This window comes from Takifugu rubripes, chromosome 8 (genome assembly GCF_901000725.2).
Source record: "Takifugu rubripes chromosome 8, fTakRub1.2, whole genome shotgun sequence".
Classification (NCBI taxonomy): domain Eukaryota; kingdom Metazoa; phylum Chordata; class Actinopteri; order Tetraodontiformes; family Tetraodontidae; genus Takifugu; species Takifugu rubripes.
This window is the reverse complement of record NC_042292.1, coordinates 13,716,589-13,735,591: the sequence shown is the minus strand read 5'-3', so window position 1 is coordinate 13,735,591 and position 19,003 is coordinate 13,716,589. Positions and strand designations below refer to the sequence as shown.

The window sequence follows — 19,003 nt, the reverse complement described above, 5'->3', positions numbered from 1 at the left end:
CTGACACACACACTCACACAAAGGCACGAATATCCATGCAGAATGACACCGAACAGACGCGCGCAAACATGTCGAGACGGACTCGCTGAGCACAGAGAGCGAGGTGGCATGAGAGACGCTCGCCATGTTCACAGGAAAAGGGGGTAAAACCGAAACACACACACACAGACACAGGTGTCTGGCGGTGACAGCCAAGGGGACAAGGGTTTTTTGGACAGATGGTCACTAAGCAACAGGCGAGTGTCTAAAAATATGGCTGCAGGTCTTGGAATTCCTCTAAAGCATGCACACACACACACACACACACACACACACGGACGCAATGATCTGCCTTCCCGAAAAGACTTATCGACTCTTGGAAGTGCCCATTCCCAGTGTTACGTGGTTACCGTGGTATCAGCATCGCTACCGGTGGGCGGGAAAAAGTCGTTTAGCACACCCCCCCAACTTGAATTAGCGTCTGGGATGTTGTAACCATGGGGACGGAGATCTAATTGCTGCGACCCAAACGAGCAAACAAGGAGGAAATCCCTCCAAAATCGAGCTCTTTACCCGACGCCGAGTGTTGTGACGGGAGCGACTCTGTAAAACCGGCATTTAAAGCGGGCGGAGCCAGCAGGTGATCTGTCCCCCACCCCCCCCGTCCACCGTGGGCAGGTAAATTGCTGCTTTCCCTCCCTCGCAGAGAACAAAGGATCAAAGCACAAAGAGGCTAAATTACCAGTTTTCTCGGTATTTTCTTCAGTGTTTCCAAACATCGTTGGCGACCGAGGACTCGCTAACAAGAGGAGGTCGTTTAGCTAACGTTCACCTGCTGTCCCGCCTGTCTTTGTCTGGGAGGACAGACGGGTGAATCAGACGTGACAACAACAAGACGGACGCGTGACAAACGCAGAGAAACAACTCCGAAAAGATCCGAGTTGCCGACGGTCGAGCTGAAATCTTTGGATAACGGAGATTCGGGACTTTTCTCTACGGACACAACAGAGTCCCGACGGCGGCGGAACTGTCCCCTGTGCCATTCCGGAAGCTTCCCTCTTCCCTTTTCTCCAAGGTGGACTTTGATCAAGTTCCTTGTTTCCATGGACCAGCGGGTCCGCTCCGGGTCTGGCCAGTCCTCCCAGCTGGATCGAACTGGTTTACTGGGGTCCCTCCGTTGGGCCCCGGGGCTCCTCCTTCCAGCCTTTTCCCAACGTTAGAGTGTAAACAGTGAAGCCCTCCTCCAGGTAGACCTCGCACTCCCTCGTCCCTCAGGATCCTCTCACTTTAGAATAAACACCTTGTTGTTTTTTTTTTTTTACAAGTGCACGTGAACTACATCAACATGTGACGCCAGTCAAGAGTTGAAGGGGGAGGAGACGTGAAGGGGGCGGGGACCCGGGTCGTCGTCAAGGACTATAGTAACACATCGCCATGGCGGTGGTCTCTGGGGGGGGGGGGGGGGGGGGGTTGTTGGGGTAAGGGGGGGTGACGAAGAAGAAAAGAGGTTGACAGTTTTTAGCCTTCTTCTGACCCCCAGCGTTCCGATGCAGCAGAGTCACCTGAGGGCGCCGGAATGTTGGGGGAGAGAGAGGGAGAGAGACAGAGAGAGAGGGAGAGAGAGAGGTGTGGGGGGGGGGGCACGCCTCTTCCTTCACCTCACGCGTCTCAGTTTGCCCCTCCTCCCTACGACGGCGTTCCCTCTTATCCCGCCACATTCCCGACGCCCTGTGTGGATATTTTAGGTGTCTGCGTATGATGTAATACGCCCCCTGGTCGCCAACAACGCCGAGACTCTGGTTTACATGATGGGGGGGGGGGGGGGGGGGTCCTCTCAGTCTCTCCAGTCTCTCTCTCTCCATCCTGATTGGCAGTGGGCCTCTCTCGCCCCCCCTCCATTTAAAACATTGGTAGGTGGCAGTAGGCCTCCAGGGACGCCAGGAGGATATAAATGAGCCACAGCGTCACGAAGAGGAGCGACGTTAGCACCTTGCTAGTTCGTGGCCCGCCCAGCTCGCCGCCGGCAACAGACGCACGGCGCCGGTACAGGAGTGTGATGACGCACACCACGGCCAGGGCCGTGAAGAGGCCCACGGAGAAGGCCAGGTTCCCCGGGTCCACCGTGAAGGTCTTGCCCTTGGTGCGCCACGCGACGGCCGCGATGGTCCAAGCCACGCCGATGCCGAGGAAGACGTTGACGGCGTTGGAGCCGGTGACGTTGCCGATGGAGGCGTCGGCGTACTGGTCCTGGATGGCGGCGACCTTGCTCGCGAAGGTGTCTAGGTGGGAAAATCAAACAAACCTTTTTAGGACGAGATGAGTGTTGTGCTGTAGCCGCTGGGCTAGCTTTAGCATTAGCATTTTTTGGTCACCACCAAACATGAAAGGAAAAGAGCTAAAAACGTCGTTGCTGTGGATCTGATGGTTTCCAACACCAAATATACGGAATTTTACCACAGAATTGTTTTTTAAAAAAACAACAGGTTTTCCACTTTCCACTCAGCAGCGTTTTCATATCCCAAAACATGGAGGATTTGGTTCTTGCTGAGTGTTTTCCTCATCGGCGGAGCAACAAAAGAGGCTTTAAAACCTCCCGTTTTTCCGTTTGCTCTGTTTTTCCGGTAAAAATGACAACAAAGGGGGTGAAGCTCAAGTGCCAGAAGTGGGGCACAGCTTGAGTTCGCCAAATTAGCAACGCCGGAAGCGTAACAATAGGTGGGAGACGCTCCGAAAGACGAGCGCTGGCTGTTCCTACGGTGATGGATGTCACGTGTGTGTGTGTGAGTGTGTGTGTGTGTGGGGGGGGGTTCTGATGACCTGTGGGGCATCACCTCATCACACACCTGCGTATCGCTGCAGAGGCGGCACACGATGACGGATGGCTGCTAGCAAACACATAACAGCCACTAAGGGGGGGTAATAAATGTCCCAGATGGGGCGAGACAGGAGCTAAGAGCGTGGGGGGGCGCTCCCACTCACCCGGGACTGACGTTCCGAGCGCCACGAACACCACGGCCGTCACCGAGTCCTTCAGCCCGACCGTGCAGCCGAAGTGCGAGGCCAGGTCGCCGGTGACGGCCGTCAGCACGCCGATCAGGGATATGGAGACGAAGAAGCAGGCCCAGCCGTTCCAGTACTCGGTGGGCGGGACGAAGGCGAACAGAACCTTCCAGAAGACGGTGAGGAAGTGCATGATGTAGTCGAAGCAGGACGGCAGGCGCTCCTCGCCGCTCTCCTCGTCGTCGTCGTCGCCTTTGTTGGGAGAGGTGGCAGAGTCACTTCATCTCGCTAAGAGGGTTAGCGGCTAGGATAAGTGAGAGGTTAGCAAGATGCTAACCTCCGCTACGGTGTTCATTGGTTGCTCCGGATGTTAGCCAAACGTTTTACCTGCACTGACGGTGACGGCGCTGACGAACTGCTCCCTCCAGCTGCTGCTCCCCACCACCAGAGCCAGGTTGGTCTTCTTGATCAACTTATCTACTGTGTTCTACACACACGCACACACACACACACACACACACGTGCACGTGCCAGCGCACGCAGATCATGCAGGAAGAGAGAAGAGACCGATTCGTTACGAAGTCCGAAGAAAGAGGTTTTCCCGCTAGCAGCAGTGAAGAGAAGCAAAGGTGAAAGACTGTAACAGCATCCTGAGGATTAGCAGGTTTAGCAGAAGGAGTTAGCAACGAGAGCGAGGGCGAAGCTAAAGCAAGAGGTGGCCGGTTAACCTTGTCGACTCTCCAAACGAGCTCGTTTACTGCCCTCTGCTCTCCGGTCCAAGAAAAGAGAAGCGAACAAAATTAAAAAATGAGTGATGCGGCTCAACGAGGTGGGAAACCTAAAATAACGTCGTCCATCGTTTCAGGAGGGAAACTGACCTTGAATTCGTAGGACTCCTCGATCACCACCTCCATCTGGGTGTGTTCCCCCAGGCTCGGACAGCCCATCTTGGCCACCTCCTCTTCTTCTGCTCCCACCATCGGCTTGTTCTCGTTGGAGTCACCTAGAACGGGACGATACTTTCGACCGTTAGCTATGACCGTTCGCTTTGAGGAAGCTCCGCACAAACCCAGAGTGTCCAAAAAAGTAGGTTAAATGAATAAATAAGTTGAAACGGACACGGAACCAATGCAAACTCATGATTAACCACAGCGGCGCCCCCTGCTGGTTGACTTGTCAGGGTTCGTGTAGCTTGAAATGGTCTAAATGCTAATACTCCAACCACAGCTGTCATTACTTCCAGAACGCCGATAAAGGACATATATCACATATATATGTCTCCAAAGCCACTGACTCAGTCCTCACACCCTATGGCAGCCCTTAATTGAGCTGCCTGTTGCCGTGGTAACTGAAAAGCAGCGCCATGCGTGAAGTGGCGAGGGCGTCGAGCAAGGTGCATTTAAATGTCATTCCACTTGATCTTTCGACAAATTCCATTACGACGCTATTAATTCAGTGGCTGACAGGTGGGATTTGTGGCAGCTAGCACAATAGCCTGACAGCAAGTGGCTCTTGCGTGGGTTTTCTTCATGTTCTACGGTTTAATTGCATTGACTGGAGACTCTAAATTGCAGAATTTAAACAGAAAGCCTGATGCTAGCCGTTAGCATGGAAGCACCAGATACATTTACTCGACGTACAGGTTCGAGCGATCGTTAAAAACGCCTAAAAGTCTTGAGTGATTAGAGGTCAGAAATTCAAATTAACATAAAAACTGTTTAATCACCTCGGGATTACAGCTGGCACGGTAACATTAGCAGGTGCTAACAGCTGGAGCAACACTGATGGCAGCGCCTGCCTGATGATGTCATTAAATTATGGTCTCTATAATATCTAAAATAGTCACAAACAGCATGATGCTAATGCTATTAGCCTCAACTGCGTTTCAAGGCCTGAAATTCTGCTGATTTTTCCACATTTGGGAAACACCCACCATGTTTCTGCCCGATCTCCAGCAGCACCGGCTCCCCCAGCTCGATGGCGAAGGCCTTGTTCTTCTCGTACTCTTCATCATCGATGATTTTCACCTCGATCACCTTCCTGTTTTTGGAAAAAAAAGATCTAGATGAGTCGTCAGTTTTACAGGCTGATGCATTTAGAGTCGACGGGAAATCTGAGTCGATGTGGGGGCGATGTGGAGCAGATGTGGGGGCGATGTGGAGCAGATGTGGAGCAGATGTGGAGCAGATGTGGGGCCGATGTGGAGCAGATGTGGGGCCGATGTGGGGTCGATGTGGGGTCGATGTGGAGCCGATGTGGGGCCGATGTGGGGTCGATGTGGAGCCGATGTGGGGTCGATGTGGGGCCGATGTGGGGTCGGGGGCTTCTCTGTACGCCCTAATATTTTCTCCCCCAAGGCTGACGGTGGCGTGATGAACGGCGCCGCCACAGCTGAGAGATTTTCAGTTATGAAAAAAACCCACCAAATATCTGAATTCAGAGATGTGAGGACTCAACGATGACTAACTCTGCTAGCGCTGATGCTAATTACGCCTCCCTGGTGTTAGCCTGCCATAAACTCACACCCTCGCCACTTCCTTCCTAGCTAACGAAAGCTAAAGCTCGCCCAGAAGACACGCCGTTCCCCCCCCAACAGATGCACTCTTCAGCCGCCTCGCTTCCCGGCCTCGTTACAGTTTGACACCTGCTCCCCGTCCAGCTGCCGCCCCGTCAGGTTCGGGGTGCGGCGGCCTGTCAGCGGCGGCGGCCTGTCAGCGGCGGCGGCCTGTCAGCGGCGGCGGCCTGTCAGCGGCGGCGGCCTGTCAGCGGCGGCGGCCTGTCAGCGGCGTGACGCAGACCCCGAGTTCACCGACGCTGCCAGAAATAGAGACGAGGAGCAGGAGGGAGGAAAGGAGAGACGCCACCTGCAAGAAAGGTCGCCCTGAAGGGCGCTGCTTCAAATGAGCACCTGCGGGTCACATGACCCACTGCCTGGGTGGAAGTTCTCCCAGTTACTGACAGGCTGATGGGAATACTGGGAATACTGGGAATACTAAAGACCTTGTTGCATTAGTTGATGAACGTGTCACATCTCGGTCTCCATCTCCATTTACTTCTGTGTGTGTGTGTGTGTGTGTGTGTGTGTGTGTGTGTGTGTGTGTGTGTACAACTTAAAAAAACTAATTTTCTTGAGTGTGGCTGATTTATATACCTGCTTGAGTTTTACAGAGACTCTCAACCTCTAAATCTCCTCCTCTCCTCCTCCCTCCCTCTCCCCTCCTCCTCCCCTCTCCTCCTCCCTCCCTCTCCCCTCCTCCTCCCCTCTCCTCCTCCCCTCTCCTCCCCTCCTCGATCTCCTCCCCTCTCCTCCTCCCTCCTCCCCTCCTCTCCTCCTCTCCTCCTCCCTCCTCTCCCCCTCTCCTCCTCCCTCCCTCTCCTCCTCCTCCCTCTCCTCCTCCTCCCCTTTCCTCCTCTTCCTCCCTTCTCCTCCCATTACTTCACCTGTCCCAGCATCGACCCAGGATGGTCTCAGGAAGAGAGGTGGGCCCTTTGTGACTGTTTCCATGACAACATCTCACCTCTACGCCACCTAATCAGCAGCTTCTTCACACCTTTCTGATATTAACTCACCTGTTCAGATATTTTTACAAGTTCTCGTGATATAAATGGAAGCTAAGTAACAAAACGCTCCCTCCCACATCGAGACGAGTGAGCTCCAGCTGTGGAGAGCAATGAGGCTGAGGGACAGTGGAGGGACAGTGGAGGGACAGCTGAGGGACGGCCGAGGGACAGCGCTCAGGCTAAAGGACTAAGATCGACCACAGAGAAACACAGATCAGTATTTAATGATCACGTGTTTGGAGAAATAGTCAAAACAAACAAAACATCCCATAATTCCCTGCGCAGCTGCTAGTTTGCGCTCATTCTTGCCCTTCAAAGGCGTCGCGGCAGAGATGACGTGATAGAATGTCCCATCTGGGGCATCAAAGGCTGTGGGGTTGCCACGGCAACCACATACTTCAACAGGGCCGTGCGCGCTACACGCTAACCAAACTGTGAAGGATTAGCTTCCGTTTGGGTTAGCACGGCAATGGAAACGAGCAAAGTGAGGGAAGGGCGCAAAAGGCCCATCTGGACCCTGACCAGGTGCGTCACCTGGGCGGTGGCCACGCCCCCTCGTCCAGACGCACGAGAAAATGGAGGAACTAGCTTCCTCCTCCTCTAGAGGCACGTGACACGACGTTGGGAAGATCTCATGAGAACACGGCTGCTCTTGACGTCCTAAAGAGGGAGCAAAAGGACATGCACAGAGTGTGTGTGTGTGTGTGTGTGCGTGTGTGTGTGTGTGTGTGTGTGAGGCATCAAATATTGAAGGGATGCGAAGGCGTGTGCAGCGAGCAGCATCTGCACACATGAACGCTCAGCTGACGTTCTGAGCTCCATGACTTCCATCACATGAGACAGACCCGTCGCCGGGACGACGGCCCGTCGCCGGGGACGACGGCCCCGACTCTCCGCTCTGTTTTTCCCTCCCAGGGAAACTTGTGTTCACTTCAAAGTGCAGAAAAAAGAAAAAAAAAGGCCTTTTCCCGCTGAAATCTGTGACTCCGGTTCTTTGATCGGTTTCCTGACGCGTCCCGTTCGGGTGCGACCAAACCGCTTATGTAATAGCTTATGTAATAACCGCGTCCGCCATATTGAAACAGCGGCTTCGCTTTCTGCAGGAGAAGTGAAGGATTCTGGGACGGCGCGAGAACGAGTCGACACGTCATCGCAGCTGCGGCTGAGCCGCTTTTTCCGTCTTCGGAGGGGAAAACGCAGCCAAACAAGACGAGAAGGTTGTTATTTTAAAACTCTCCTCGTCTGTTCTCACGTATGTTTCAGCGCTTCCCATCATATTTACAATCCGGTCAAACTGGGAGGTTTGCGTGAAAAATTCATACACGTTATGGAACAGAAACCCGGCGTAGGGGTTCGCACTAATGCCTCACAGCACCACGGTCATGGGTTCGATTCCCAGCAGGCCTTTCTGTGTTAGTTATATGCTAGTGTGGAACAAAGGAAAATCAAGAATACACACAAATGGGTCCCGATTCACGGAGAGAGGCCGGAATATCGCTAACGTGGAACCGTGTTCGCACTCAAGTTTCCGTGAAGTTTGAGAGGCGCCGGCCAGAACCAAGTAAACGTCTCGAGGACAGCCGCCAGACAGGAGGCTAACAGACGCTAGCGCTACGTTCAAATCTGCTCAACTGTTGAAGCCTCGTCTGGGATGAAAAACAAGCAAAATCAGCGAGGAGCAGGGCGACCTAGCGTCATTCCGGAGCTAAATCGCTGGCCTAGCGCAGTTGTTACTGACCGATGTGAGCTGAACTTTGAGGTTCTGTGTATGTGGAAGTAAACGGCGCCTGGCAGCCCTCACTGGGGGCTGAGAAGTTTTGGGATTGTCGCTATGCTAACTGTGACCAAGCTAACCTGAATCCTTCAGGCAGCCCTTGAAAAAAAGACGCCCGGTCATTTCCTCCCTTCCTACTGACCTCCCTCCTAGTTTCCTCCTCCCTTACCCTCTTCCACCGGCCACTTTTTTCACTTTTAATTCCACATTATGCCCCGCCCACCGGCGCGAACCATCGCCCCTCTGACGGGGGGGTCAACGATGAAGCAATGCGGAGCAATGCGGAGCAATGCGGCGAAAGAGATGCTGGTGGGCTAAAGTATACACCCGTCAAATGGAGACACAGGTGATGCACTGATGGGAAAGAAGTGAAGAGATGACAAGGCGGGAAGAAGGATGGCGGCCGGGCGGGAAGAGAGAGTGGCGCAGGTGAGGGAGTGATGGATGGCGAGGGGAGAGGGTTAAACCAGAGACGGAGGAGAAGAAGTGGCGTGATGGGGAGAGGACAGCGAGGGCGGGCTGGAGGTGTTTATACGGAGAGCCGGCGTGAGTCACATCACTCTCTTTCTCTGTTTCCAAAGGTCCGCGGGCGCCAGCAGGAAGTGGCTCATCACTTTTAGAGCGATGGAAGGGTCCGGGGGGGGGGTTCCTCCTCCGGTAGCACAGCTCTCGGGTCAGATTGGTGGTTCTAGCTGCTCCATTTGTTCCGTCATGACAACAAAGATGTCATTGTTGACAGAGCGGAACCAGATGGGCTGAGGTTCTACGCTCTCCCTAGCTGCATTCAGGCCTGCGTGGAGGTCACCGCGCTAATTGATGCTAGCGGGGCACCCTGGGGGTAAACTGGGGGGCAACAGGGGCTCATCCCGGGGTCGGATGTCAGCGAAGACACAGACAGCGCGGCAGAAAAACCCAAATGTGAGCAGAAATGCGGGAAAAGTGGCAGCACAGACCAGCCGGCCTACAGCGTTGAACGCAGCCCAGCTTCCTTTAATGTGGTCTCGTGCGCTGGGGGGGGGCTGGGGCTGGTGGGAGGGCAGGGAGGGTATATATGTACCCTGTTTAGGCGCTAATCATGGGCATGGAAGAGCAGGGGCAGCTCACGGTGGGTCCGTGACCCATGATTACAGACTGCAGCAGAGGCCCACCCTGCAGGTTCCCCCCATCCCTGAACACACGGACTCCTCAGAACCACAGAGGTTTGGGTCTCAGGTCCATCACAGAACACACACCATGAGGACATCGTGCAACTGTCATGGGATTCGAACCCTATTTATCAGTGCCCTGTCACCCAGTTCCTTGAAAAAATTCAAATGTTTTTATTGTTTTATAGCTACGCGTTAGTTCCTACTTCTATATAAAAGACTGACACGTGTGTGTGTGTGTGTGTGTGTGTGTGTGTGAGAGAGAGAGAGAGAGAGAGAGAGAGAGAGAGTTATCAGACGTTTTCTGCTCCACAGGAAAGAGTCAGGTTACATGCGAGGACCCCAGGGGGCGCCCCGTGTTGTTTGCCTGTGGAAAAATCGGGATGTGAATATCAAAGGAGTGAACGATTACCCAGCATCCTCAGCTGCAGGTAAGCTAGGCTACTTAACTGTGAGCGAAGGGGCCCCGGGAGCAAGATGAAGGTAATGTAAGGTAATGTATATTAATCTAAAAATGAAATTTCAAGATTCCATAATATTAATGTTCTTACATGGACTCATCATGTAAATCGTTAAATTATTAAAATGAGTGTTCAGGCTGCCCTTTTCTACGTGTGTCATTAGCATATTCTGTCCGTTGTTTTCATCAGTGACAGTTTTAACCTTTTCATTATTCATTTTTGATGAATAGTGTAAGTGCCGCCTTTAAATAATGTAAAAATATACAAATATTTCCAGGAATTACAGGCAACAGGATGCAGGCACCACTAATATTACCTTTACTGATTTATCTTTTGAAATAAATGAGGTAATCAGGTGGCTGTGGAGAGGAATTATGGTTTAAAACCAGCCCTTGTGCACGTCGGCGTGCCTGCTGCGCAAAACACGATATTTTCATTCATTGGATGCAGATTCCTGCTTTTATTTCTGGAATTTCTTGATTGGAACCGTCAGTGGGGTCAGGGAAGGGGGGGGGGTGTGTAGGAAGAGGAGGAAGTAGACGCGACACATGTTAAGGAAACAATAAAAGTGACAATAAGATGAAAATGCGTCGGCTCCGAGGAGGCTTTATTTCAGGAGCCGCCTCAGACGAGCGACAGACGGAGAAACAGGTTGCAAATATCAAACAAGCGAGCGTCATGGCGGGCGCGCAAACACCCGCTGCCTCCGTGGCACGAAGAAGTCACACATCCTTTAACAAGATGCGGGATCGGGCTTCGCCCCAGGGGGTCTTTGAGTTGTGAGGAGAAATCAGAACCTGCTTTAAAACGGGCCTGTTGTGGAACCACCGTGAGAGCAGCACGGTCGACCGAAGCTATGCTAACAAAAGCTAAAAAAAGCTAACTGAACATGGGAACCAACCTGATGCATTCAGGGAACATTTCCAAACCAAAACGTGCGCGTTCTCTGCGTTTTTGTTTCTTTTCCTCGCTGGGTTCAGCTGTAATTAGCATATTAGCAGTGCTATGTACATTATCGACACTCGTGTTAGCACCTTCTCAACCTTTCTGCCATCGCTTTGACCTTTCGCCCTCTGAGCGCTGAAGTTGGACAGCAGATGAAGCCCGTTTGGAAACATATCGACCACATACTGAGGACATTTAGCAACTTAGCTATGTCATTGGGGTAGCATTGTGTGTAAATAAGGGTTTAGCCCAGCTAACCTGCAACAGCTTGCGCAAATCCAACAAAACTTTGGGGACTTTTCACAAATGTAATCAAACTAGAACAAGGAAATGACCTGGGACAGATTTGTGTCATCAAGCTACGTCAATGCTAATGTTCACAATCACACAAAGCTAGCAATTAGACTAATTAATCCAGGATTTCCCATCATATTAGCTTTGCTACTCCTCTGGAGTTTTCTCCCCTGAACGCGAGACGTAAGCGGGCGCGAGGTTACTAAACTAAATAACCACAAATCCTGCGTTTGAAGAGCAGCCGCTGCCATTCTATAGACAGAATCACTGTGTATCCCTGTTTCCTTCACCAGGAACTACCGTTTGAGACTGACCTACTTCTGTCGTTGTCAGTCAAGCAGCACCCAACAGGAACGCACAACCGTCCTCACGCTCAACACAGGTCCCACAACCATGGGTGGTCTTCTTTCAGATAAAAACACACACTGTGTTTTCCTCTACGGCCCCCAGGAGCTGCAGAGGAAACTGCTTTTCTAGCCAATTTATGGCTCCAGTCAATTTAGCGCAGCTGACATCAGCAGATTAAAAATACCTGCGCCCGAGGGTGCGAGAGCAAGGGAGGCCAACGCGTCTGCACTTACATCGTCTCGTCATTCTGAAACTCCAGCTTCCCGGCGGCCAGCTCGTAGTCCTCCCCGCCTTTGGCGGTGCCGTCCACAGCGCGGTAAGGGACAGCCACCAGGCCTCTGGCCCCCGAAGTCCTGAGCACCTTCACCTCCATCACGCCAACGCTCTCGCTCACCCTCTGGCTGGCACTCTCAAAGGTGAAGATACCTGAGGTGGACAGAGACGGATTAAAGGGCTTCGCAGGGGACGAAGAGCAGGCGGCTTCATAGAGGATGAGAGTAATAAACGCCCACGCTCGCTCTCCAAGGTGGAGCGAATACGCTATACACAGAGAATGGGATCATAGATTACCTCCCACTCGCTCTTGTTGCAGGATAATGAGCTTCATTTTAATCCTCTCTGGATGTTATCAAGCATGGGAGGACTGCAGGTCTAATTGTTAAATACCTCGTTCTGCCCTGCATCGGAAATTCCGAGAACTGACGCAGTCCGGCAAGAAATAGTCCCAAAAAGATGAGCTAATGCTGTTCTTCAACACCAGCAATCTGGCTGCCGGGATAATATTATCTCCTTTATTCCCCCAGCTTGGCTTATTGGTTCAAGAAACAGGACAGAGCTTTTTAGCCTTAAGGCTAACTGCTGGATGCTAACACTTTCTGCTTTTCCACCACAACATCTACTGTCTCTTACCAAGAGTTTGAAGGTCTTAACACATTTCCCCTGAAACAGCTTCCCCCTAACCTCAAATGTTCCCTAAAGAGTACCTCTTAGGGCGGTACAACTTTTGAGGGGTTGGGACTCTACCTATGAATTAATTGCACCCTGTGCTCCAACAATTAACACTCTTGCTAAGGATGAAATAAGCTAGCTGGACCTCAAGTGGGCGACTCAAAGGCTCTGCCTTTAGCTCTGCAGAGGACTTGCAGAAAGTCTCGAAAAGTTAAAGACGCTTCCGTAAGATCACAAGAGGCTGAACAATAAAAGTTCTTGGAAAAGTCCAGTGGGGGTTTTCGGTCTCACCTGCGTGATCGTCGTCATAGATGGTCACCGTTGCCGTGTGGTTGTCCCCCAGCACGGCCTTAGGGGTGACACTGGCGTCCAGCGGGGCGGTGCCTACCTCGGGGTATCCCACCACTCGCGGGTTGCTAAGGTGGACGTAGAAGTACTCATCCTCCTCGAAAATGTCGTCATCGATCACCCCAACTGTGATCTCTGCGAAACCAGTTCAGTGTTCTGGTTTTAGTGCACCGTTCTCTGCATTTACCAACATTTTTGGCAGGGGGGGGGGTTTCTTACCTTTAACCGTCTCACCAGGCTTGAACACCAAGGTCCCCTCGGCGAACTCGTAATCCGACCCTGCGTTGGCGGTGCCGTCCTCTGTGCGATAATCCACCTTGGGGAGGGATTGGGACGCCAGGCAAGGTGAGAGCAAAGAGATCCGTCGGCGATAAAACAAGATATGCAGGCAGAGGATAGCGATAGAGGTGGGGGGGCAAGAGGATGGGGGAGGGGGTTGGGAAGGGTGTGAACAGCGGGAAGAGAAAACAAGAGAAAGTGCTTCATTAAAGCGAGCCCCCTGGTCAGAGAGAGCCCGATAACGACTTTGAAGATGCTACCACGGAATGTTCTAGGCGTCCTCTCCGTTCTCTTTAACGCTCTCCGTGCACACGCACACACCGACCCGACTCGGTGACGGCTCCCTCGCACACCGGCGTAACCTCCTGAAGGGTTACATAAGAATGCTCCTACGAAATAATCCAAACAAGTTTAATCTGGCTACTGTAGCCCCTCCGGTGGTTCTTATTTTAGCTAAAGGTGAAGTGGCACAGTTCCGTAAATGACGTTGATGCCGTGCGGCGCGAGCTTTGATGTGATTCCTTTGAAGAATGAGAGGATCTAAACTGCTTTGGGACTGGGTTAGCCTGAATAAACAGCGAGGTGTTTTGACACGTTCACGTTGTTTCACCGTACGACGTTTGTTCCCTGGGCTACGTCTTGATGTTTACCTGTTTTCGATAACCCGATGGTGCCAGATATTTGTGGAACGAGAGAAGTGTGCGAATAAAAGAGTCTTTTCAGATGCAAAACCTGAATAAACAACCAGTGAAAGCTGAAATTCCACACCAAACCTGAATCGGCTGGCAACACGTCACGGAAGCTGCCGGGTTTGTTGTTCCTTTGGGGGGGGGTTCAAAGCCAGAACATCCCATGAGTGAGGCGGACGCACCGCATCATGTGAGAAGCCCGGACAGAAATTTTACCACAGATCATTTAAACAGGAATATCAGAGATGTAGCGGCCTCGCAGGCGGGTCGGATATCATCGCGCTGACAGCTGAGAGTTGAGCCTGAGTGGTATTCAGAGCTAACGTTGAGGCTAAAATCAATGAGCCTGCATTAATGGATTTGTTTCATTTGGAGTCTGTCAAAACTCGCCACGGATGCCTCCAGAGCGCCTCGGCAACCCCCACCGGTTCAGGATTTTCCCTACCTTAGCTGTAACTCCGGCGTCCCCTCCGTGTCTGGCGACGGTCAGTTTCAGGGAGCCGCAGTTTTCGAAGCACTGGTACAGAGAGGGTTCAAACTCGAACCTGACGGTGTGGGGGTCGTCCTCCTGGGCCTGGGTTTCGTTGCTGCTCACCACCTGCTAGCGAAGGGCAAGATTACGGCTAAGAAACGTTATTAGACGTTACGTCCCTAGAGGAAATAAACAACGCGCGACCTTGCGAGCCTGATCGGCAGCGTGCTTCTTCAGGATGTTCCCGGCTCCAATCATCATCCTGGTCGCCTGGATCCTGTAAAACGCTCGGCTCTTCTGCTGCTGCATCAGAACCTGAGCGGAAATGACAAGAACAGGGTCAAAGTGAGGTCCCGTTGCCCTGTAATGGCACCAGAACACCAGTTACAAGAGCAACGTCAAGGAACTGGCTGGACTCCAGTTCTGGGCCTCTGAAATCTCCTGATCTAATGACCCATATCAATTTATATAATGATCTTAAGGAAAATGTATGGGCTGACACTCATCTCAAACTGGTATGGATCTTTAGATTAAGTGGGGAGCTGGCACCCTTGTTATTTAGCTAGATTTAAAGCTGGTGGACCAGAGTTTTTATCAGCCCCGCATGTCTTTGGACGCACTCAAAGATTTCCAATTCAATTAAAGACTTCATCTGTTTTTGTTGCGCTAATCCAACTCTGAGTCCAGGGCCACAAACGGGGCGGCGGCGGCGGCGTTATTTACGACAATCGCAAAAGTCCATGAATTCATCTTGATGACTGTGGTGTTTGTTGACATCCGTGTATAAAGTATATTTTTAAAAGGGCCACATATGTATCATTCATGCGTGCTAATTAGCTGAGATGGCGAAGTGTGATTAGCATAGCTCAACAGGCATTGAGTCAATTGTAGGGGAAGAAAAAGCTGCAGTAATTGGCACTGATTAAAGCAGCTCGGGGTGGCGCCATACTTTTATCACCTTAAACATGCTGTTTGATGCTGACAGCACGGCGACGTCTTTCACACGACGTCACCCTCGCATGCGGAATGTGAGGATACATTCTGGAAACTAAAGGAAGCTGTGAGGCCTCGGGTGGAAGCACTGAGACGGAGCATTAACTGAGCCAACGAGGATAAAAGAAAAGCATTTCCTTGGTTTCAGCTCATCAGATGTTCTATAACATGACAGTTTATGGGTTCAGACACGTTGATTAGCTTTGATTTAAGCTAGGCTGGCAGGGTTCCAAACCCCAATCTTCCCCCTACTGGCTGTGCTATGCTAAGCTAATCCAGCTCTCAGCCCAAAACTAGCAGCTCTCTGACTGTAAAGATAAGGGCCATGCTGACCTGATAGTTAGCCATCTCAATTAGCTGCTCCATGTCTTTATCCGGGTGCCTCTGCTTAAGCTCCTTCAGTGTCTTCGCCATGTCCCTCCGGGCCTCGTCTTCCTCATCCTTGGCGCCGCCATCCTCCATAATCCCCCCGTCCATCCCGCTGTGACAGTTTAGCACGATCTGTCCATCCAGCTCCAGCATGTCCATCTTCGTGAAGCCCCCGGGACCAAGCGCCCCTCCACCGACCCCGCCGTCCATGCCTCCCGCCCCTCCGTCAGCTCCCCCCTCCGTCTCGATGATGATGCCGCGGGACTTGTCGGCGCGGTAGCGCTTGCGCACGTACTTGTAGATGAGGAGCCGGCGGTCGGCCACCCAGGCCTGGACCACGCAGAGGGGGAAGAAGAGGAAGGTCAGCACCGCCTCCCAGACCTGCAGGTAAGAGGGAACAAGATCATCCCTCCTTATTTGTGATCCGCTTCCTCCATTTATCAGGAATAAAAGCTAATATCTCATCCGGTCCTCACCGCCACCTCTCCAGGGGAAAACACGCTCAGAATCAGGTACAACCAGATGTACGCGAAAATGCTCCACGCCGCCGTGACGAAGAACACCCGCAGGTGCTTGATCTTGCGCGTCTCCCCGTCGGGGACCACGTAGACGCAGATGGCGATGATGACGAACATGTTGAAAGCGGCGCTGCCCACAATGGTGCTGGGCCCCAAGGAGCCCGCCTGGAAGTCGTGACCACACACCTGCACGGAGGAGGCCAAATCAGATCCGCCCGCCCCTCTCGCGCCTGCGCAGGCGAACCCAACGCACTCACCTCGATAACAGACAGCAGGATCTCGGGGGCGCTGGAACCCAAAGCCATGAGGGTGAGGTTGGAGACGGTCTCGTTCCAGATCCTGACGGTCGCCGTCGTGGTTTCGCCGTTGGGCCTTTTTATGGTGATTTCCTTTTCCTGGGAGGTTATGACCTGGAAAGAGGAGGGGAATGGCGGTAAAAGGAGCCGCAGGGAACACCACCGGACTTTGGCCTCGCTCTAAAGATGCCAGTGAAAGGTCGCAAACCTCGATGGAAGACATGAATCGATCAGCAATGATGCTCATGCCCAGGAACATGTAGATGAGCGCAACAAAGTAAACGATGGCCCGGGCCACCTTATCCCCTACGGACGGGTTCTGGGGGTTCCACATGGGCAGTATTACTCCTGAAAAGTACCAAAAATGTTATATAACACCGTATTATAGCGCAGCTTAGCTCAGTGTCACCACAGCCTGATTAAAACCCCCAAAAGTGGGATATTTTCTCATTTGTCCTACTAAAAGGTTATTGAAATGGATTAAGCGCTCTATTGTTAGAGTCGCTAAAGTAAATTTATGTTTGCTAGGGCGTCAGGCGGCAAAATAGCTTTACAGTATTAGGATTCGATGCTAGTGCATTAGCGGCTGACACCCGGTGAGCATGATCGGAGGGAGGCGTGGAGCCCGTTCCGTCCAGCTCCACGGCCTTCATCCGTCATCCCTCAGGTCTAATTAACGCTCATTATCCTTTCCTGTAATTAATACACGGAGCAACTGCGTCACCCACCTTCCTGACACGCGTCTCCGCTGGTGGAGCAGTTCTGCTCGGAGGATCCTGCCTCCACGGGGCCGGGACACAACAGCAGGAGGAGGCAGGAGGCCAGGAGGAAGAGGAGGGGTGAGGGTCGGAGGATGCCGGAGGGCCCTGGCGCCATGTTAGAGGAGGATGCTGGGATGTCAGTGGTTGTCGAGGGTTGGTCTGGGGACGGCGTAGCCTGGAGCGGTATTCCGATTCCTGGATCGAGGAAGGAGAAGCGGGGGGGGGGGGGGGGTTACATTCATATTTAGTAGAAAAATTTCTCAAGTTAAGAGAAAGCTCTTCATAATAAATGGGCTGCGTGCACGAGCTTTTTTCCACGTGCGCTGAGCGCTCAGAGCAGCTGTCACATTGGCCCACTGTCAAGCACATGCTAAAGGCGCCCGGCCGCCCTGCGAAAGGCAGACCCGCTTGTCAAGAAGTGATACGGCGTTCGCCGCGCCATGCGGCCCGTGGCATTTCTGCTGCTCCCCCCCGCTGGGAAACCAATCACTGCACCCCCCCCCTGCTGTGATAAGGCTCCACAGAAGGGAAGATAAAACCTCAGACTATCCCCCGAGTACACTTTCATCGGTGTCATTTGCAGCCGCAGCTTCCAGCTAACGAAGAGAATAAAGGTTCCACCAGCTCGGCGAGGCTAGCTGGGGGGGGGGGGGGGGGGGGGGGGGGGGGGGGGCAGGACGGGGGGGCAGGACGGCGGGGCCAGACCCGTAGCGCCACACACGCCGCCGTAAGAGCTCGGGACGACACAGGACCTGGGTCACAGCTGCATGTTTTGGATGCGACTGAAAGGTGAAGGTGAATATTCTCGAGGACTGCGGATCAGCGAGGCGCCGCCTCTCCGGCGAAATGGCGCAAACGAGCCTCGAGAGCGCAAACCTCTACGCACATCGGCGGAAGACTCCCACGCGGATTTCACGCCCGGCGGCCAACATTAGCAGAACCGGGAAATTCACAGCAGAGGGAGGAAACAAGATCTCCAGAAAAGGGGAAGCGGAACAGGCTAAAGTGGCAGCGCCGGGTCAGACCCCGCTAGCACACAGCAACCGTCGGGACGCCGTCGACCTTGGCTGGTTCCCCTTGTCGACACACAATCCCAACACCTCAGCCCAGGGCAGAATAAATGCCCCCAGTTCACACACACACACACAAACGCACTTAGTCATCGGTCGTGACTTTAGCGGCGGGTTCTGACCTTGTCTTCATCGGTCTTCCAGGGTCTTGCTGCTCCAACAACAACCTGTCACTTCAATCCTCCTTCGCTTCTCTCCTCCGGTCTCTCCCATTTTATGCTTCCTCTCGGTCACTTTCATTTCCATATTTTTTTTGTACTTTTCCGTCAGAGGTCACGCCTGCGTTCAGCCCGTGTGGATTTTTTTGTTGGGCAACATCACATTCGAGGCCCAGAGACAATTTGTGATCCATTCGGGCTCAAATAAGCAAAAATTCCCACCAAGTTCTTCCTTTATTTGCTTTATTCCCTCGATCTGGTTTGTCACCCCTCTGTTTTTACCACTTTTAACCCCCCCCACCGGTGTCCTCACAGGCAGTATTCCTTTCTGCCATTCACCTGACGCTGGAGCTTTACCTCCTTTCTCGCAGTGATAATCGGAAACTAGCCTACAAAACCCGCGCGAGACTCCAACTGGAGGCCGATTCTTGAAGATCAGCGTCCTTCCAGTCGGTCCGACACCAGCTCGGAGCGCTCCTCTTCTGCGTGGCAAGCAGGAGAAGAGCATTAATGCGTGTGTTCTGTACGTCCAGAAGGGCTTTCCCTCGTTAGACGTGAATCATTCTGACTGATCACGCACACGCACACACACACA

At 52.8% G+C, this 19,003-nt stretch overlaps 1 protein-coding gene across 4 annotated transcripts in view; it reads right to left on the bottom strand.

Moving 5' to 3' along the window:
* Positions 1-1,797: 1,797 nt before the first annotated feature.
* Positions 1,798-19,003, bottom strand: part of LOC101072884 (sodium/calcium exchanger 1-like) — a 44,232-nt gene continuing 27,026 nt past the window's right edge. For 2 of the 4 annotated variants that reach the window (XM_029839907.1, XM_029839905.1), the window contains exons 2-17: positions 17,148-17,375; positions 16,628-16,767; positions 16,381-16,533; positions 16,082-16,309; positions 15,570-15,986; positions 14,448-14,558; positions 14,217-14,369; positions 13,023-13,119; positions 12,747-12,938; positions 11,741-11,933; positions 4,913-5,019; positions 3,858-3,982; positions 3,708-3,743; positions 3,367-3,466; positions 2,959-3,231; positions 1,798-2,258 (exon numbers count right to left, since the gene is read on the bottom strand). In XM_029839907.1, coding sequence (XP_029695767.1) covers positions 1,879-2,258; positions 2,959-3,231; positions 3,367-3,466; positions 3,708-3,743; positions 3,858-3,982; positions 4,913-5,019; positions 11,741-11,933; positions 12,747-12,938; positions 13,023-13,119; positions 14,217-14,369; positions 14,448-14,558; positions 15,570-15,986; positions 16,082-16,309; positions 16,381-16,533; positions 16,628-16,767; positions 17,148-17,295 — 2,853 coding nt within the window. In that variant the 5' untranslated portion in view covers positions 17,296-17,375 and the 3' untranslated portion in view covers positions 1,798-1,878. Of the gene's footprint in view, positions 2,259-2,958; positions 3,232-3,366; positions 3,467-3,707; positions 3,744-3,857; positions 3,983-4,912; positions 5,020-11,740; positions 11,934-12,746; positions 12,939-13,022; positions 13,120-14,216; positions 14,370-14,447; positions 14,559-15,569; positions 15,987-16,081; positions 16,310-16,380; positions 16,534-16,627; positions 16,768-17,147; positions 17,376-18,372; positions 18,950-19,003 lie in introns of those variants that run through there. The other 2 variants (XM_029839906.1, XM_029839909.1) reach the window with 2 other exon arrangements.